Source organism: Maylandia zebra, linkage group LG1, assembly GCF_041146795.1.
Source record: "Maylandia zebra isolate NMK-2024a linkage group LG1, Mzebra_GT3a, whole genome shotgun sequence".
Classification (NCBI taxonomy): Eukaryota; Metazoa; Chordata; class Actinopteri; order Cichliformes; family Cichlidae; genus Maylandia; species Maylandia zebra.
Genome location: NC_135167.1, coordinates 5,321,190 through 5,337,623, shown reverse-complemented (window position 1 = coordinate 5,337,623; position 16,434 = coordinate 5,321,190). Strand labels below are relative to the sequence as shown.

At 38.5% G+C, this 16,434-nt stretch overlaps 1 protein-coding gene across 3 annotated transcripts in view; it reads right to left on the bottom strand.

Moving 5' to 3' along the window:
- cdh8 (cadherin 8) overlaps positions 1–16,434 on the bottom strand; it is a 99,015-nt gene that overhangs the window by 32,734 nt on the left and 49,847 nt on the right. For all 3 annotated transcript variants that reach the window (XM_004539809.3, XM_012919762.3, XM_012919763.3), the window contains one exon: positions 5,249–5,368. In XM_004539809.3, coding sequence (XP_004539866.1) covers positions 5,249–5,368 — 120 coding nt within the window. The remainder of the gene's footprint in view (positions 1–5,248; positions 5,369–16,434) is intronic.

Sequence of the window (16,434 nt, the reverse complement as noted above, 5' to 3'; positions counted from 1 at the left end):
TGAATCTTGCAGTCTGGTTGCCTGAATTGTGGTAGGACAAACTGTGCAAATCATACATCGATCATCGGATTGAGCTCACACCAATAAACTGCCCAGATCACCTAACAGGCCTGAACTGGATCACACTGACAATTTAAAAGATCCGGGTCTAACTTTCTTTTCTTTATTTGTTGGGGGTCTCTGTGTCCGCACACTATTTTGGTTATTGTTGTTAGTTGTAATACAGTGCACAAAAATTTCTAATACAACTTAAGCATTGCTTCATCGTTTATATGGTTGTGTTTTCATTGTGGCGTCCTCTTGGCTCCTGACATTCCTGAAGTCTTCTGATTTGGCCATCGTCTATTATTTTTGTTACACACTGGTTACAAACATGCTATGTATAAAATTATTGAGGAAGTATCTTGGGTAAAACCAAACTTCTACATGTTTGTACATTTAGTGAACCGCATGTATTGTCACGTCAACAAAATAAGCTTGAAAACATTCGAGAATCTTTTTTTTTTCTTTTTTTTAAATCAGTGAAGTAGAATGATATGAATAGAGCTATAGATGATTACACCAAGGACACACTTGTGATATTATTTGAAAGAATAATTACAGAAAATCTATTTGAAATTGTTTTTAAAAAAGTAACACAACAACACAGCTCTTGTGTTACATGTATATACTCTCTCTTACATGGGACACCCTTAGATGGCCTCAAAGATGAAGTGTGTAAAACCAGCATTTCATCAGCATCACCAAGTCATTGCAGTTTTAATGAATAGGCAGATATTATATAGAGAAATAGGATTTTAAATTACTTCTCTCTAATTTTAGCTCTGAGCTCTGATGTGCAATAACAAGGTAGACCTACCATCTGAAATGCAAACAAACAAATCAATAAGGAAAAAGAGCTACACAAACAAGTTACTTTTCCTCCTCCACACACACACACACACACACACACACACACACACACTCTTCCGTCATCCTGCTACAAGCAACACCGTCATCTCTGTTGATCATCGTTAATTATTCAAATTAATTCCTAATCACTGAAAAGGGAAGATAGACAAACACTCATTTCCATAGATATTTGTTTCAACTTTTTTTTTTTCATCGACCATTAACCAAGTGATGAATTGGGGCATGATGTTTATTTATTTATTGAATGCTTTTCATTTCCAGTGTGGTGTTGTAAGTGTCAAATGCATTCTAATGGTTGTTTTCCCCTTACCTTTTATTTTTCATTAACATTCATTAAAACATCTGGCTCACTTGAATGAGCCATCTGCATGTGCACAGCGATCACACAAAGCATGAATGTTAATCCTTAAACTGTCCATTCAGCCCCTTCTCGACAGCCCAAGGTCCAGCTGTAGAGGCTTCGAGATTACGACACCTATACCAGTGAGGACAAGCCCGGTTTTTATGTGTTGAAATTATGAAAGTTCATTCTAATTATGTACATAAATTTTGAGTCCTCCTTTCTTGAAGCTTGTTTATTGTGTGTTGTTTTCCAAATTGTGAGCCGTCAATTTCCATCTCATTTCTTATTAATGTAATTTCACCATTATTTAATCATATTGCTTACAGACACATGTTAAAAAGTCAGCTGAAAAAGCAATTAAAGATCCAATCTAGAATATGTTTTGAGATAACTTTATGCACCATGACGCTGCTGAAGAGTCTGCCTTGTGAAAGGAAGAAGTAATTATTATCATTGCCATTATTTGGAATTCATAACCCAGTGATGTTATGGACCACAGCATCATAGGAGTGCTGCCCCATTAGGACTTAGGACTTGAAGTCAGCTGAGCAAAACATGCAACTCACTGATGCAAAGCTCTCATATAAATCTCATTTGGGTTTCAATAATGAATTCCACGCAACTCGTGGGGAACTGTACAGTACCGTTCACTGTTCAAATGTGTTGACGTTACTTATCCAAGTTACACTTCATTGCTTGATTTATCCACTGAAAAAAGTTGGAATTGTATCTTTAGCCACATACATTCCCACTGTGGCCAAAGCACTTGCTGATAGCGGGTCATATGATTGTTGGGGTTTTCTCTGTTTTCTTTATAATATTGTAGGATCTGTACCTTCCAACATTAAGCACCTTGAGGGAAATGTTGTTGTGATTTGGTGCTGTATAAATGAAATGAAACTGAATTGAATTGAAAATTCATGCAAATTCTATCCTTCCTTTTATAAAAGGTTATGAATGTATAAGGTCCATTTAGTATTGTTCAGTGCCATCCCGAGTGACTGAGTACAAAAGCCATGGTTAGTTAATTTATTATAAAGATCCCCCTTAATTAATACTGCCAATATACAATATTTTATTTTTATTTCATGAAAATATTTTTGCATACTTAGATAGTCTTTTTGTTAAATCAAAATGATATGTTATGCAATATATTATGAACCAGTGTGTGTGGACTATATTTGTGTTTCATTCATTTCTATCAAGTTGCTCCATTACATTCATATCTGTTGTTTCAATCAAATCTGTACACCCCTTGGAACAGTTACAATGCTCCCAGGAAAAAAACTTGTTTGCCACTGCGTATGGTATAAATATTGAAACATAAATGTACATGAATGAACAGCTGTAGAGGGGAATTGTAGCAAAAGGGAGTGAGCCAGGAAGCCACATTTAACAGCACCCCCATGCAGCAATAACCTACAAGCATAAAAAAAACAGATGGTCTGAGTTACCTGCAGAACTGATGTTTTTACACAACTTTTCAAACTATTACATTGTCAGGCTGCCTTTTTACAGACATGCAATTTTGTCCCTTACAGCTTTGTTGAATAGAGTTGAAGTTGCATGATAATGGAGACATACAGCATTTGTTATAATAGTTAAGTGTCAGACTATATCCTCTTTTAGTCCTTACAGAAGGTGTTTGCACTTTATGCATAAATGCAATGCAACAGACTGCTATCACCTCAGGTGGGCAAGCAGGTGGGGAAGCTGTTGCATCTCCACCTGTTGGAATTAGTTCAACCTGTAGCACCTGCTAGCAGTGCACATGTTAAAAGCAGGATATCACTCTCAGCTCTTCTGTTAGTATTTATTTTGTATTTGAATCCCAAGTATTGGCAGCACATTGAGGCTGTGGACAGCTACAGGTACCTTGGTGTTCATCTGAACAATAGACTGGACTGGACTCATAACTCAGACGCCCTCTACAGGAAAGGGCAGAGCAGGCTGTACATGCTGCGGAGACTCAGGTCGTTTGGAGTGGAGGGCCCACTCCTGAAGAAATTCTATGACTCTGTTGTGGCTTCTGCTATCTTTTATGGCGTGGTCTGCTGGGGCGGCAGCATCTCTGCTGGGGACAGGAAGAGACTGAACAGGGTGATCCGAAGGGCCAGCTCTGTTCTAGGATGCCCTCTGGACCCAGTGGAGGTGGTGAGTGACAGGAGAACGGCGGCTAAGCTGTCATCCCTGATGGACAACATCTCCCACCCCATGCAGCAGACTGTGACAGCACTGAGCAGCTCCTTCAGTGGGAGACTGCGGCACCCACGGTGTGGGACGGAGAGATTTCGCAGGTCTTTCCTCCCCACTGCTGTCAGACTCCATAATAAAGACTTTAACTGATCAAGCACACACATCCATACATATGCAATAATACTAAGTGCAATAATCCTTTTTGTCATCGTTGTATTTTTACTCAGTTGTATATAGTATTTGTATTTGTATTCTATTTTTATCTTATTGTATATTTATTTTATTTTATTCTACTGTATATAGTATTTTATTTTATTCTATTCTGTACAGTTGTGTACTGTATTTATTCTTATTGTATTCTAATTTTTGCGTCATAACTTTTGCACTGTCCACTTCCTGCTGTGACAAAACAAATTTCCCACGTGTGGGACTAATAAAGGTTATCTTATCTTATCTTATCTTATAGATATGAGGTACCAGAAAGTCGACTACATTAGAAATGAGCGGTTCCAAACTAAACTAAACTTCCATTAAAATATATTTTAGAGTGGATAAGTATACAGCCTAAATAACACAATAAAGGGGAGCTTCCTCACAGTATTTCATATCATGAATGGACCTTACTGCAAAAAACTCCACTTCAAGTCAGCCACCGGTTTGCAGTGGGTTCAGGATCAACTCATAGTATGCATCAGTGTTTTATTATAGTGATTTTAAATGGGAAAACAATTAAGCCTTGTGACTATAAAGGGCTTAAAAAATCCAGTCAAGTATTAATGCAATTTGTGCTGCGTAACCCTAAAACCTCTAAAATATTATCAGCTATTTAGTGAGATAACTTTCAAAATGTTTCAGTTACTGTTTAAACTTTCAATCTTTTTGATAGCTGATCAGATACAGAGTTGGGTCCATAAAGCTTAAAGCAGTCCCTATAGTTCAGGTGTGTCCTTAAAATACTTAGATTTATGCATAAGCTTGACCTTGGTAAAGTTATTCCTGTCATTTGGACATACTTAACCAGAGACTTGTCCACATAGTGATATACCACAACTTGACCTGAGATGACATTGTAAGCTCATTTATCTAGCTCAAAGCAGGTAATGAAAAAGGACAGTGTTTAAATACTAAAAGGTTCTGGCCTGATGTGCATGGCCCTGTCTAGAAGAAAAAGCCTTATGAAATAATCCTTAGATGGAATCACCATCTCTCTGTAAAACCTATTTCTTTCCTTTTTGTCCCGTTATGAACGCCGTGTTCATTCATTGCATTTTGTAATACATTATGCTCTCCACTGGTTAGAAGCAGACAAAGGACTTGCACATTGTATTAGCTCCCATTAAATTTAATGAAGCAACGTTTTGATCTCACAGAAATCTTCGTCAGGCTTTGTCAAGCAAACAATGAATAACAGCACAAAGGGCTTTGCCTGCTCCATAAAGGTGCCCTCCATTTTTTTCTCCTTATTTAAAATCACTCTGATTACACGAGACCTATAAACTATTGCATGTTTCCTTTTTTTTTCTTTTGTTTTTTACTTAATATGCAACTAAATGTCATCCTGCACAGATGGCTCCTAAAAACAAAGGAAATGTAATTAAAATAAAATAAATTCCCTAGTTTGCATGTGCAAATATTTTAAATGCATGAATTTTTAAACCCACATGATTGTTAACTCACACAAGACTTGGAATCTGAGGTTTAATCAGCTTTTCCTTCATGAACGCAATGGAGTATTTGATCAAACTAATACTTTAGCTTAAGCCTAAAATTCAGCAATTATCAAGAAATTAGACTTACCTGAGTTGGGGTCAACAGAGAAATATGGTTGTCCCTCCAGTATGCTGTAGACTAGCTTAGCGCTGTTTCCGTACACCGGATCATCGGCATCTGTAGCTGTTACTGTGATAACTGAGGTACCTGTGGTGCAGAAAAACAAATGTATAAACATCCCTACAGGAAATGATCTCCATGTCTCTGTAAACTAAAATTCTAAGTGCTGAGTGAATCCAAATGAGACTCTAGTCCCATTTATCCCATCTTGTTCCACGTAAGGCCCCAATCACACAGGCCTAGAAACCAGCCTAGTGAATGCAAGTGGTTGCCAGTGGTTGCTTTAAAATCAGTTGCTAAAGGCCCATTCGTGGAGGCCTGGAGAACAATCCTAGTAACCACCTTTTGCAAGATATAAGTGTGTATTCTGCAACCATTAGCCTAGTTGAGCCTAGTTGAGGTTGCTTGTTGTCATAAAATTGGTCATTGTAGCTGGTTTCTGAAGTGGTCATTTACATGGAAAATTTACATGAAAAACACTGACTAGTCTGCAGACACTACTGGCCAAGTATTGAAAACTGCAATACAAACTGGAAATAACATTTGTTCTGTCTTACTACTGCGACCAATATATTTTAAAGTGTGAAATTTCTGCTTTGGAAGCAAACATTCTCTTGCCGGATTGGATGAGTGTGTGCAGACATGTCAGTGTATTCCATTCAAACTATGGGTAACCGTAGCAATCTGTTAGCAGTAAAAGCAATCACAAGGAAGTGTTTGGTGCAGCACCCAATTGTGGGCGATTTCACATGGCAACAACCAGGAACCTCCAGTAACTACTTGCCGAACAGAAACATTTTTCTGTTTTGACCAGAGGTTGCCAGTGGGCAGTGTTGGGAAGGTTACTTTTAAAATGTAGTCCACTACAGAATACAGAATACATGCCCCAAAATGTATTTCGTAACGTATTCCGTTACGTTACTCAATGATAGTAACGTATTCTGAATACTTTGGATTACTTAATACATTATCATGCTTTTTACAACTACATGAATGTACTATTGCTGTATGATTTATTATTTTTACTGAAGGTTATTCACCATATCAATACCAACTAGATTTTTAAATCTTAATATAAAATGAGTAACAGTAGGGTGGACATTAGGTAAGGCTGCACTTTTTGCAGCGATCTCAAATATGGCATGAAAAATGGATCTGAAGATTTTATAATGAAAGTTTCAGTTAAGTGTGCAAAGAAGTTATTTAATTGTTAATTAACTGTCCTTTCTGTGGCATCTAGTGTGTCAGTGACATATATTTGTGTGTTAGATATTAATATAGCAGGCAAAGCAATTGCAGACATGTATGGGCAAATTAGACTACTTTTTTCACAGCTTTTGATCTTTCAGAACAGCAGACAGCATAAGTATTACTCTGTTGATGGTTATTTGATATTTGGATGTAACCACAAAGAAAACACTTCTCCTTCCATTAAAGTAGCGTGTTTATTAAGTTTAGTTTGTCAAATAAAAGTTTTTAAGTTTAAAATTAAAGGCTGTGTTGGTGTAAGTGTTGGCTCATGTATTTTTTAATTCTTATGGGATATCAAGCATTCTTTATCAATTACAGCAATTAAGAATTACCTTCACACCATCAGTATTCAAACATAAATAAACTTCTTTTTTACACCAGCTTTATAAGGTCTTTATAAGTAAAATGTATCCAAGGACTTTCATCAATATTCCAAGTCAGTCAAATGCTCAAATCAGGAAATACATTAGTGGCAATTCAATCCACCATTCACCTGTCCATCAAAAGGTATCGGGACAAAACGAGCACTGAAAATATTGATATAAAGAGGCAATTCGCGTAATTAAAATCATCCATTTTAATCCAAAGTGACCTAACTCCTCATGAGTCTCAGGGTGTGGGAGAGCATTTGAGAAGAAAAAAGAGAAAAGAACCCGACGTGCTGACAGTGAGCAACAAGCTGGCAGAAAGCTACAGATGGTATGGTAATTGTTTCTGTGAAAGATGTTTAGAGGTGTTCTGACAACAAAGTGAGATGTCCCCAGTCACAGACGGCGGAGGTCCTGCCACAGGCACCTAAATCTGTCCGCTGCAACTGAAAATGCTTGTTGCGCAAAGACCTGTGACAAGTTAAGTGCTCTGGCTCCAGAACTCTGATTCAGATGTTCGGCTATGGATTAAATAACGAAAAATAAATAAAAAAATAAAATAAATTTGCCAGATGTAATATGAGCAGTTGTTCCATAGTTTACAAAGTGTAACCCGCGAATCAGACATCTGTATTCTGTTGGTGTATCATCTTCTGCTATTTCTACAAGCACCGAAACAATTTTCATCAAGCCTGCTCACCAGTGTGCACCACAGTAATGACTTACTACTTCTAACCAATAAGGACTCAAACAATCTGAAAATACATGTTTAATATTCACATCAAATAGCTTCAGTAGTGTTTACCAACTGCAAAATAAAATGGGTTAAAAAATTGCAAATAAGATTACTTTCGCATCCATGTGGTGCAGTTTTTGATCTTATCTCCCATTTTATGCCGTCAGCTACACGTGTCACCTGCTGATTAATAGTCACAGCCGTGTCTGCGGTCTTGTAACAGCAAAACAAAGCAAAAGCCCCTTTGCACTCTAACTGGTGTAGCAGTTTCACTGTTGCAACCCAATTATTTCACAGGGAGAGAACCTCAAGTGGTCCTCTGAGACTGAGGTGTTCCAGTAATTCATAGTCTTATGATGACCCGTGCTGTTGTGTTGCCAAGGCTTACCTTGTAAATTTCCTGAGCTTGTTACACCCCATGCCTTTTGCAGTGTTTAGATCATAGCAGATCAATGAGCTCTTTTTCTCTGTTTCTGCTCACTGCACTAGCACTGACAAAAAAAAAAAAACCAGAAGAAGAAAAGAACCAAAACAAAAAAACAACAACACCCAGCGCAACTTGAGTTTCAGCTGCTAATACACTTAAATAGATGCATTGCTTTTATCTGCTGAAACTGTCATTCACATGAACTGTTCTCAGTCTACATTAAATAGAAATTTTTCACATTTCAGTATCTATTAATGTTTCAAACTCTACTCAACAGAAACTGCATGTGCACTGAAGAAAAATCAGTATGAGGGCCTCTATGTGACAGCCCTGCCAGAGCACCTGATGTAAAGTGGAAATTTCCAACAAACGTGCTACATAAGTGAATGAAGTATTACATAAATTGGTTGACAGAATTTAAGGAAACATAATTATTTGAATTATATCTCACAGATGTGTGCATTAATCCAAATTGGAGCGCTCGTACTGTATTTTCAGGAAGCAAATTATATCCTGCGTGCCATAGGTGTTTGCCAATTGTCAAATGAATAAAATGAAAGACAGCAAGGAAATTGCACCTCCCTTTTTCAGAGATACAGAGCCTTATCTGCCTTAAAGTTAAATTACTACTACTGCAGAGGGAGGAGGCAGCCATCTACACATCCCTAATTATGAAAAGTACCTTCGTACTTCTAAAAGGTGTCTGACTATTGCAAACAGGCTTTAGAAATTCAGTTACACTATGGATTGAAGTAGGGAAGTAGGGGTAGGAAAAAAATCTTCATAAAAACAGTGGAACCAGTGAGGCATGAAATAGCTCCCTCTTTCTTTCCCTCCCACAGGGGTAAAATGCTCCTCACTACCCCTGATAAAAAAAAATGAGGGATTAGGAAAGCCAGTGTTTTGGTCCTGTTTCAAATCAGTGCAGATTAGCTCGTCCTTCCCCTTGATAATGCAGAGAATTCAGGGACACTGCAGAAATGGATGCAGCTGTAGGCCAGGCAATGGGCACAGAAACTCAATTGTAGGAGGAATATTGTCTCTGGCTTTTATTTGAAGCCTGTAGCATTGTGGCGACTACAATAATAGCAACACAACACCTACAGTATAAATGTCCAGGGATGAAAAATATGAATGGTTGCTAAAAACAAAAAACATGCAGGAACGGATTAAGGATGTAAAAAGCCTACAATGGAATATGAAAACTATTCAGTAGAATGTCTTGCACACATCTTTCCTCCTCAAAAGTGTTGCATATTCTTGGTCAGACCTGTTACATACATGGAAGAAACGTGTAATTGCGCTATTTGGTGTCTAAAGGGATTTGTCTCACCTGTTTCCTACTGCTTAGCACATGCAAAGACTCAGAAAGAGTGCACAGAAGCTTCTCCCGGGAAAGCAAATCTCCCTCTATTGGTTTGGGCAGTGGCCCGCAGGGGAAAGCACATTAAGCCTGTATGAAAATACAGCCTGCGTTTACGGGTGTTTTCCCACATTAAGTGTAATCTCATTAATCATGTTCTGAAGTTCACAGGATTTAATACCACACCAATAATTTAAACACAAACTCATTCTCAAAGGACATCATTACTGTACAGTGTGTGAAAATTTACAGCCGTAGTGTTTTGGTTGAAGGGCATGTGGTGGCTAAAAGGTTCCTCGTGATAAAGACACGGGGGTCTATCCTTATGTTTTACCAAGCGACAGAAATAATAGGGCTCACACTTCCTATTTACTCTGTACACTGGCTCGGTGATAGGAAATCAATAGGAATCTTTCTTGAACCAGAGAGGGGATAAATTGGGAGATGCAGCCCAGTGTGACACACAATGGCTGTGGAAGGACGCTGCGGCTTATTTTCAATAACACATTGTACTGTAACACAGCTTGATCTGTATAGTTTGCTTATTTCCTTAGAAGAAATATAAGTATAATCAAACAGACCAAAGTAGTAAAACTTGCTGTGCAGAACAAGGAAAAAAGACAAAGTTTTAGCATTAAAATCTTCTGAAGCTTTATCTTTGAATCAAGATTTTATTTCACCTGTCAGCAGAATCTTCACTTTTAAACCACAAGATTTCTGTCAAAAAGAAAGCATTATTAAGTTCCATTATTATGCTCATTTTCCACAACTAGGATATACTGTAGGATCAGCTGCTGTACAAAAACCTTTGCCCAGTTTCTGACACTGCACTAAGTCTTCGTTATAATGTTAACTGCATACACATACTGGTTGCATTTTCTAACTGATAAACTCCTCTTTTTCCTTTATTGCCCCAAATTCACCCTCAGCATGCTTAGTACAATTCAGCAAATCGCACCGCAGGAAAGCACTCCTGAGTTCAAGTACCATCACACCTATAATCACTCCAAAGAATGTGTCATTACAGTTCATTTACTAACACTGGAATGCTACAATTCTCCTCCACATCTGTCTGTCCAACAAGCATGGCAGCTGTGTAACACCTCAGCTCTTCTCAGCTTGGACCAGCTCAGAACCGTGAAGGGTAGAAGACAGGGGGCATTCATATGTATGCAAGCACTGAGCCATGGAGAAGGGATATCACTGAGGCATGGGGAGAGCTGTGGGCTGCATGAGGCGTGGTGCTAACAGTGCCCTGCTGTGAGCCCTACCCGGGTAAAACAATACTGTTTATGTCTGACTGGCTTTACACTGTGGGTGTTGAAAGAGAGAGAGAGAAACCAGGATGGATAGACAGAAAAGAAGATGGGCGTACACATAGGTGCACAGAAGATTAAATAGCTTGTTGCTTAATATGCAGATTAGACACTGATATTACAATATTTTCTTTGAGGAAAAAAATTGATAAAACAAAATTTAATTCTATTAAAACAACCTTTTTCTGAGGAGAAAAATTAAAAAGTCGTATTTGAAAATTTAAATATTTGAATATCTTAACACGATTTTGTTAACTCCCAATGGCTATAGTGTGTTTGCTATAAAGCTGTCTGATTTTCTTTAGCTATCTGCTCAACTAACTAATTTTATCAAAATGAAACTAAATCAATCAATGAATAAATAAATCTTGCCCAGCACCAAAAAGCACAAACTCAAAGCTACCAATCAGGTGGTGACCATAGTGGAGCAAAGTAGAGCTTAAACAAGATTGAATACTGGACATGCATTCATCTTCTCATCTGAAACACAACTGTTGATGTGTGGTTTTTGTCTATATTTTACTGTATTATATGTTTGCAGCAAGCAAAACTATCAGTCACTTCAGTGTACACGATTAAGAAAAATGTGAACGGGATACTTCAATTCATTGAAGTGCTGTTGTATTTATCATTACACCCCGTATACTTACATCAGCAGATTGATGCCAGCTGTACCAGCACAGAATTGAATCAATGTGCTGCTCTGGACAGTGCGAAAGTAAAATTGTAATGTAAAAAGTAATGTAATCACGTAACTAAATCAGTATGTGTACAGATATATATATATATATGTGTGTGTGTGTGTGTGTGTGTGTTTCCAAACAAGAATAAGATACTGTTTACAAAATATTTTCTGAATCTTACATCATGTTTTAAATCCCTTTGTTTCCCTCAGCTATATGACGATGTGCTAGTTTTTCATAAATTGCAACATTATAATAGTTTTAAATAATCTGTCTGAAATCCAGAGGGACTTTTGAGTCCCTCTGGATTTCAGACAATTTGACAGTGTATTGGAAAACTCTTCACAGAAATTTCTTTTTTTTCCAGCTTGCTGCCAGGAATTATTTCATTACTATCAGCAATACACTTTCAGCTATGGAGTGCAGATTAAATGAATTAAAATCTATTATGAAATAGGGAAGCAACAAATGGAGTAACTGGTGACAATTGTCAACTGCATGTTTACTGTAGCTGTAAATATCTTTATTGACGCTGTCTTTTTCAGAAACTATGTTTAAAGTCTTATAAGCATGAAACTTGTGCAATTTATCCAAGCATACTGACCATGTAATAATCTTACTGGTATTTACTACATAGTATTTACTGATTAAATGAATCCAGCCCTCACTTAGCCATCCAACCTAGCCTCAACCACTGTGACCCCCACCACCATCACACACACACAAAACAACCGAACCTTTTTTCTAGGTCAAAAACGATGGTCTGCCAAATCCCTTTTTGTGAAATGGCTTGTCTATGAGGCTGGACTGTCCCCCGATAGCACCATTGCAGTGACAGGAAAGTGATTATGTATTGATCATGATCACATAGACACTGGTGTAGCTCTCCCTCCTGTCTGTGGGCAGAGAGGATAATAGCTCATGATCAGACAGGTAGACTGACAGCCCATCTCTCCAGGCAGTGCTGCAAGCACTATTTTTGGACAGTACCACCTATGCAATTGAAATTCATGTTCACGGATGGGGAGTAATGCAAGAATTAAGAGGCGATTAGCACTGTGAGGCAGAGTATTGTCAAACACAAAGTGTAGCGCGGTGCTGTAGTGTGGCAGGCCAAAGCTCTTGATAACACAGAAAACGGTTGTAACGAGGTGGAGAAAACAAGCGTGTCGAGGCATCCTTTCATCCATCCAACCATCCCCGTCCATTTATTCTCTCAGAGGAGAAGATGACATACTTGGAGCACTGCCAGTTGATTTTCTGACAGTAGTCAAAGCCACTTTGAGATTCCTGGGCTACAGATGGGCATTTATGGCAACAATGCAGATGGGCATTAAGAAAAACCCTTAAACAAATAAGCATGCTCATAAACACCTGGCATGTGAGAATTTTTCTCATTTACCAGTGCAGCCTCACAACTCCCGTGCTTTCATTTGTCACCATTTTCACTCATCTACAGCCCAGACATCTTCACTAAGATGATTTACATTAATATGAGGCAGATGTAAGTATTTTACAAGGCAGGATGGTGAGGTTAATAATTGCAAAGCAGGGGAAAAAGGGAAAAAACAAAGTCTCCTGTAACACATCAGTGTTTATAACAGAATTAATGCATACTCATGGTAAGCTGCATATTTAGGCAGGGCTTCAGCATGCAGGTGAAGAACGGGTTAAACGAATGAGGAACAGCAAGGAACAACTTGCACCAGATTTTTTCTTTAAAAAAATGTAATGGCTATAATTATTTGTCTCTCGCTCATGTTCCGCGGTAGGCTTGGGTAGCATTGGGTATCTAGTGTGCATGACCTGACTGGGATTCAAACCCTGACCTAATGTTGCAAAAACAGTGATGCTGCCACTACAGTTTCCAGCTGTATCATCATAAACTCAGCAGGACTGTGGAAGGCAACACTGGAGGCCAACTCCAAGGCAATGACACAAGTCGCCATCTTATCACTAAGAGTGAATACAGATATAGATTTAGAAATGGAGTGATCATCAACCTGTATGCCAAGAGTGAACGAGATATCATCTCACAGTGATCCATGATGAGGAAATCATGATATCACTCTGGTTTGGCTGAACGATTACAAACACAGGGGAAAGCGATTGGGACTGAACGAGTGGAGTTTCCAGAAGGCAGAATAGCAGATATACGGGACAGCTAGAAGTACCTGGGTATCCTGAAACTGGAAGAGTGGCTTCAGCAGATTCCCCTTGAGGGGTGAGATTGTTTTTTTGTTTCTTTTTTTTTCTAGATAAGATATGGTTGTCAGCATCCAAGAAATAGTTCCCCAGAGCCAATGATGGATAAGGGATGCTGCACCTTTGAAGAGTATGGGGACCGTTACACTTAAGCACTTACATTGTCATTGTTGTAGTACAATTACTAGTCTTTTATAAGACAGAGAGGGAGCCGTCACAGAGAAACCGGAGCCAGTGTTTGTGTATGTGTTTATGTGCTGGTACGTGTGTCTCTGTGTGTACATGACATCTCCTTTTCAAGTAGTCGGCTACTGAGTCTGCTGCCTTGACAAGCCATTTACAGGAACGGCAGGAACAAAATAATTAAGAGGGTCTTTTGTTCCCCACTGATGGCCCTGACATATGCCGCCATTTTAAAGGGTTGTGTCATTGATTCACTTTAATTAGTTCATAGGAAATGTGTGCAACATGCAGATAGAGTTCAGGACTGGAAGTCGAGGACGGAAAATTGGGCACTTCACATATTTAATTGCTCCCAAGGCATTTACAATGGCAAGGTAATAACAAAGAATAAGGCAAAGTATATTGTCTAATGAACAACTTTATCATGGGTAAATGAACAAAATGTTGCTTAATTTGGGAACTCTGCCACAGGGGCGAGGGTGTTTAATGTGAATTATTCTTCCTCAATGGAAGAATAAAAAAAAAAACATGTTTCAGCACAATGCAAAACTGAGGTAGGAAATGAACTTGCGGTTAATATTTTTACCACCAGCTCCTGAGTGCGGAAACCAAAGATCAAAGTTATTACTTAATATCAGAAATGAATTGCTTGTGTACATTGTGCCTAAAATACCCTTAACAGTGTATGTAGCCCTGTACTGTTCCAGCGGAGCTGCTCAGTGGTCATGAGAACACCAGGGAAGACAAATCCCTGTGTGTACGCTGATTTATTCTGTACATGCTCCCACGGACAGTATTATAAGCATCCTATCAATTGAAAGCCACAGTAGAATAACACAGTTATTGGAATATGGTATATTTATATATATATATATCTATGCATGATATTGCACAGTCTAACATCCTATTTCAAAATCCTTGTTTAAACACAAACACAAACTGTGCGGTTTCCCTACTGATCAAGTTCAAGCTCCTCACAGTGCATTAACAGCAAATGTCCTCAGGATCAAATCTTCCAGAAAAACATCAGGCCACATCAGTGGGGAGAAAAAGAGCAGCAGATAACTCAGCAAGGTTCCCTTGAAACCCAGACAAGAAAATAGACAGTACTGTGCAGACATGAAGAAGACTTGCTGATTCAATATCAGGAAAAAGCACTACCAAGCCAGAGGAACTTGAAAATGAGATTTTTTTCCTTCAATGAGTTATGTCTCTTAATGTTCAGTTGTGGTTATGCTTAAAGGCTCTTTAACCATTTTCTTGCAAGCTTTTTATCACGGGTTTTCAAGTCCTAGTCTAGATAAACATAAAGAAGTCTGACTGTTTGGGTTATTTTCACTGAGATATTTCTGAGTGTGGGTTTGTGTGCGTGTGTCTGTGTGTGTGTGTGTGTGTGTGTGTTTCTGTCCTCTTATCTGTGTTTTGAAGCAAGTGGGGGTCAGTTATAATGATCAGAATTACAACAGATTTATTTATTTAAATGTGACTGGGATGACAGTTCACAGGTGTTTGATTATCTTACCAGGCCTCCGTCAATCACATGATGGTGAATCTTTCAAATGTTCTTAAAAGTAAGTAAAAGGCTAAATTTAATCTAAAAGCAAAAAATAAATATTTCAAAAAGTAGATTTTTATATGCATTAATACATTTTATAATGACACTCAAGTTCTTGTAAAACTGGATAGTATACTGATCGACAATAGCCTTTGCAAATGAATAGACTTAGTTTAGATTTTTCTAATGAAAAAAAATTGATTTGCCTTAGTTGCCAGCGTGAACATTGACATTCATTCAGAGTGTGTTATTTTAATATTCTAGGGAGAGCAGCAGCAGTGATAATAATATAGCATTAAAAACAAAGGACAGAACTGGGGGGGGGGGGGGCATTAAAATCCCTCCCTCCGCAACGACTCCCTCAGGCTGCCACTACTAGAGGATGTTCTCTGTCGATTACATATTTTCTATTCGTATAGCTTGCAGAGGTAAATAAAATAAAATAAAAATTCAAGCCTCTCAGAGACAGTCATAGTACACAGTTTGCAGCCCATAAGCAATTGGCCCATCTAAAAGTACACACAACTGCATTAAGACACCAAACTTAACTGAATCCAGCCATACTGTGGGTCTTTGCAGGGAGCACCTTCTAAGTAACATACACTGTCGTCTGACAGCCGTGCTGGAGCGGGAAGGGTTAAAGCATTTTCCCTGAGGAATCTTGAAACGTACTACATCTACGTGACTGGTGACTTAATGTCTCCATCAGCCGGTAAAAGCGGTGCTATGCTGGCATCTGACAAGTAATCCATCACAGAGAACACACAGACAGAAAGCTGCACGCAGCCACATAAAGTGTCCGCACATAAGACATGCTAAAATACATGCCTAGAGTGTACGCCTACTGATTCGTGCCGACAAAGATGCGCATGCAGATCTATAATGAACGTATAGGCACACAGATGTGCACTTGTTATCATGCTTGTTAACATGTCACAAGTCACAGTGACACACAGAAACCCTTTCCAAATACTGAGCAAACATCCAGCACAGCAATAAACTCTCAAAAGGACGTGGCCAACAAACAAAAAGGGGGGGGGGGGTGACTGAAGAAAAGAAGGTACAA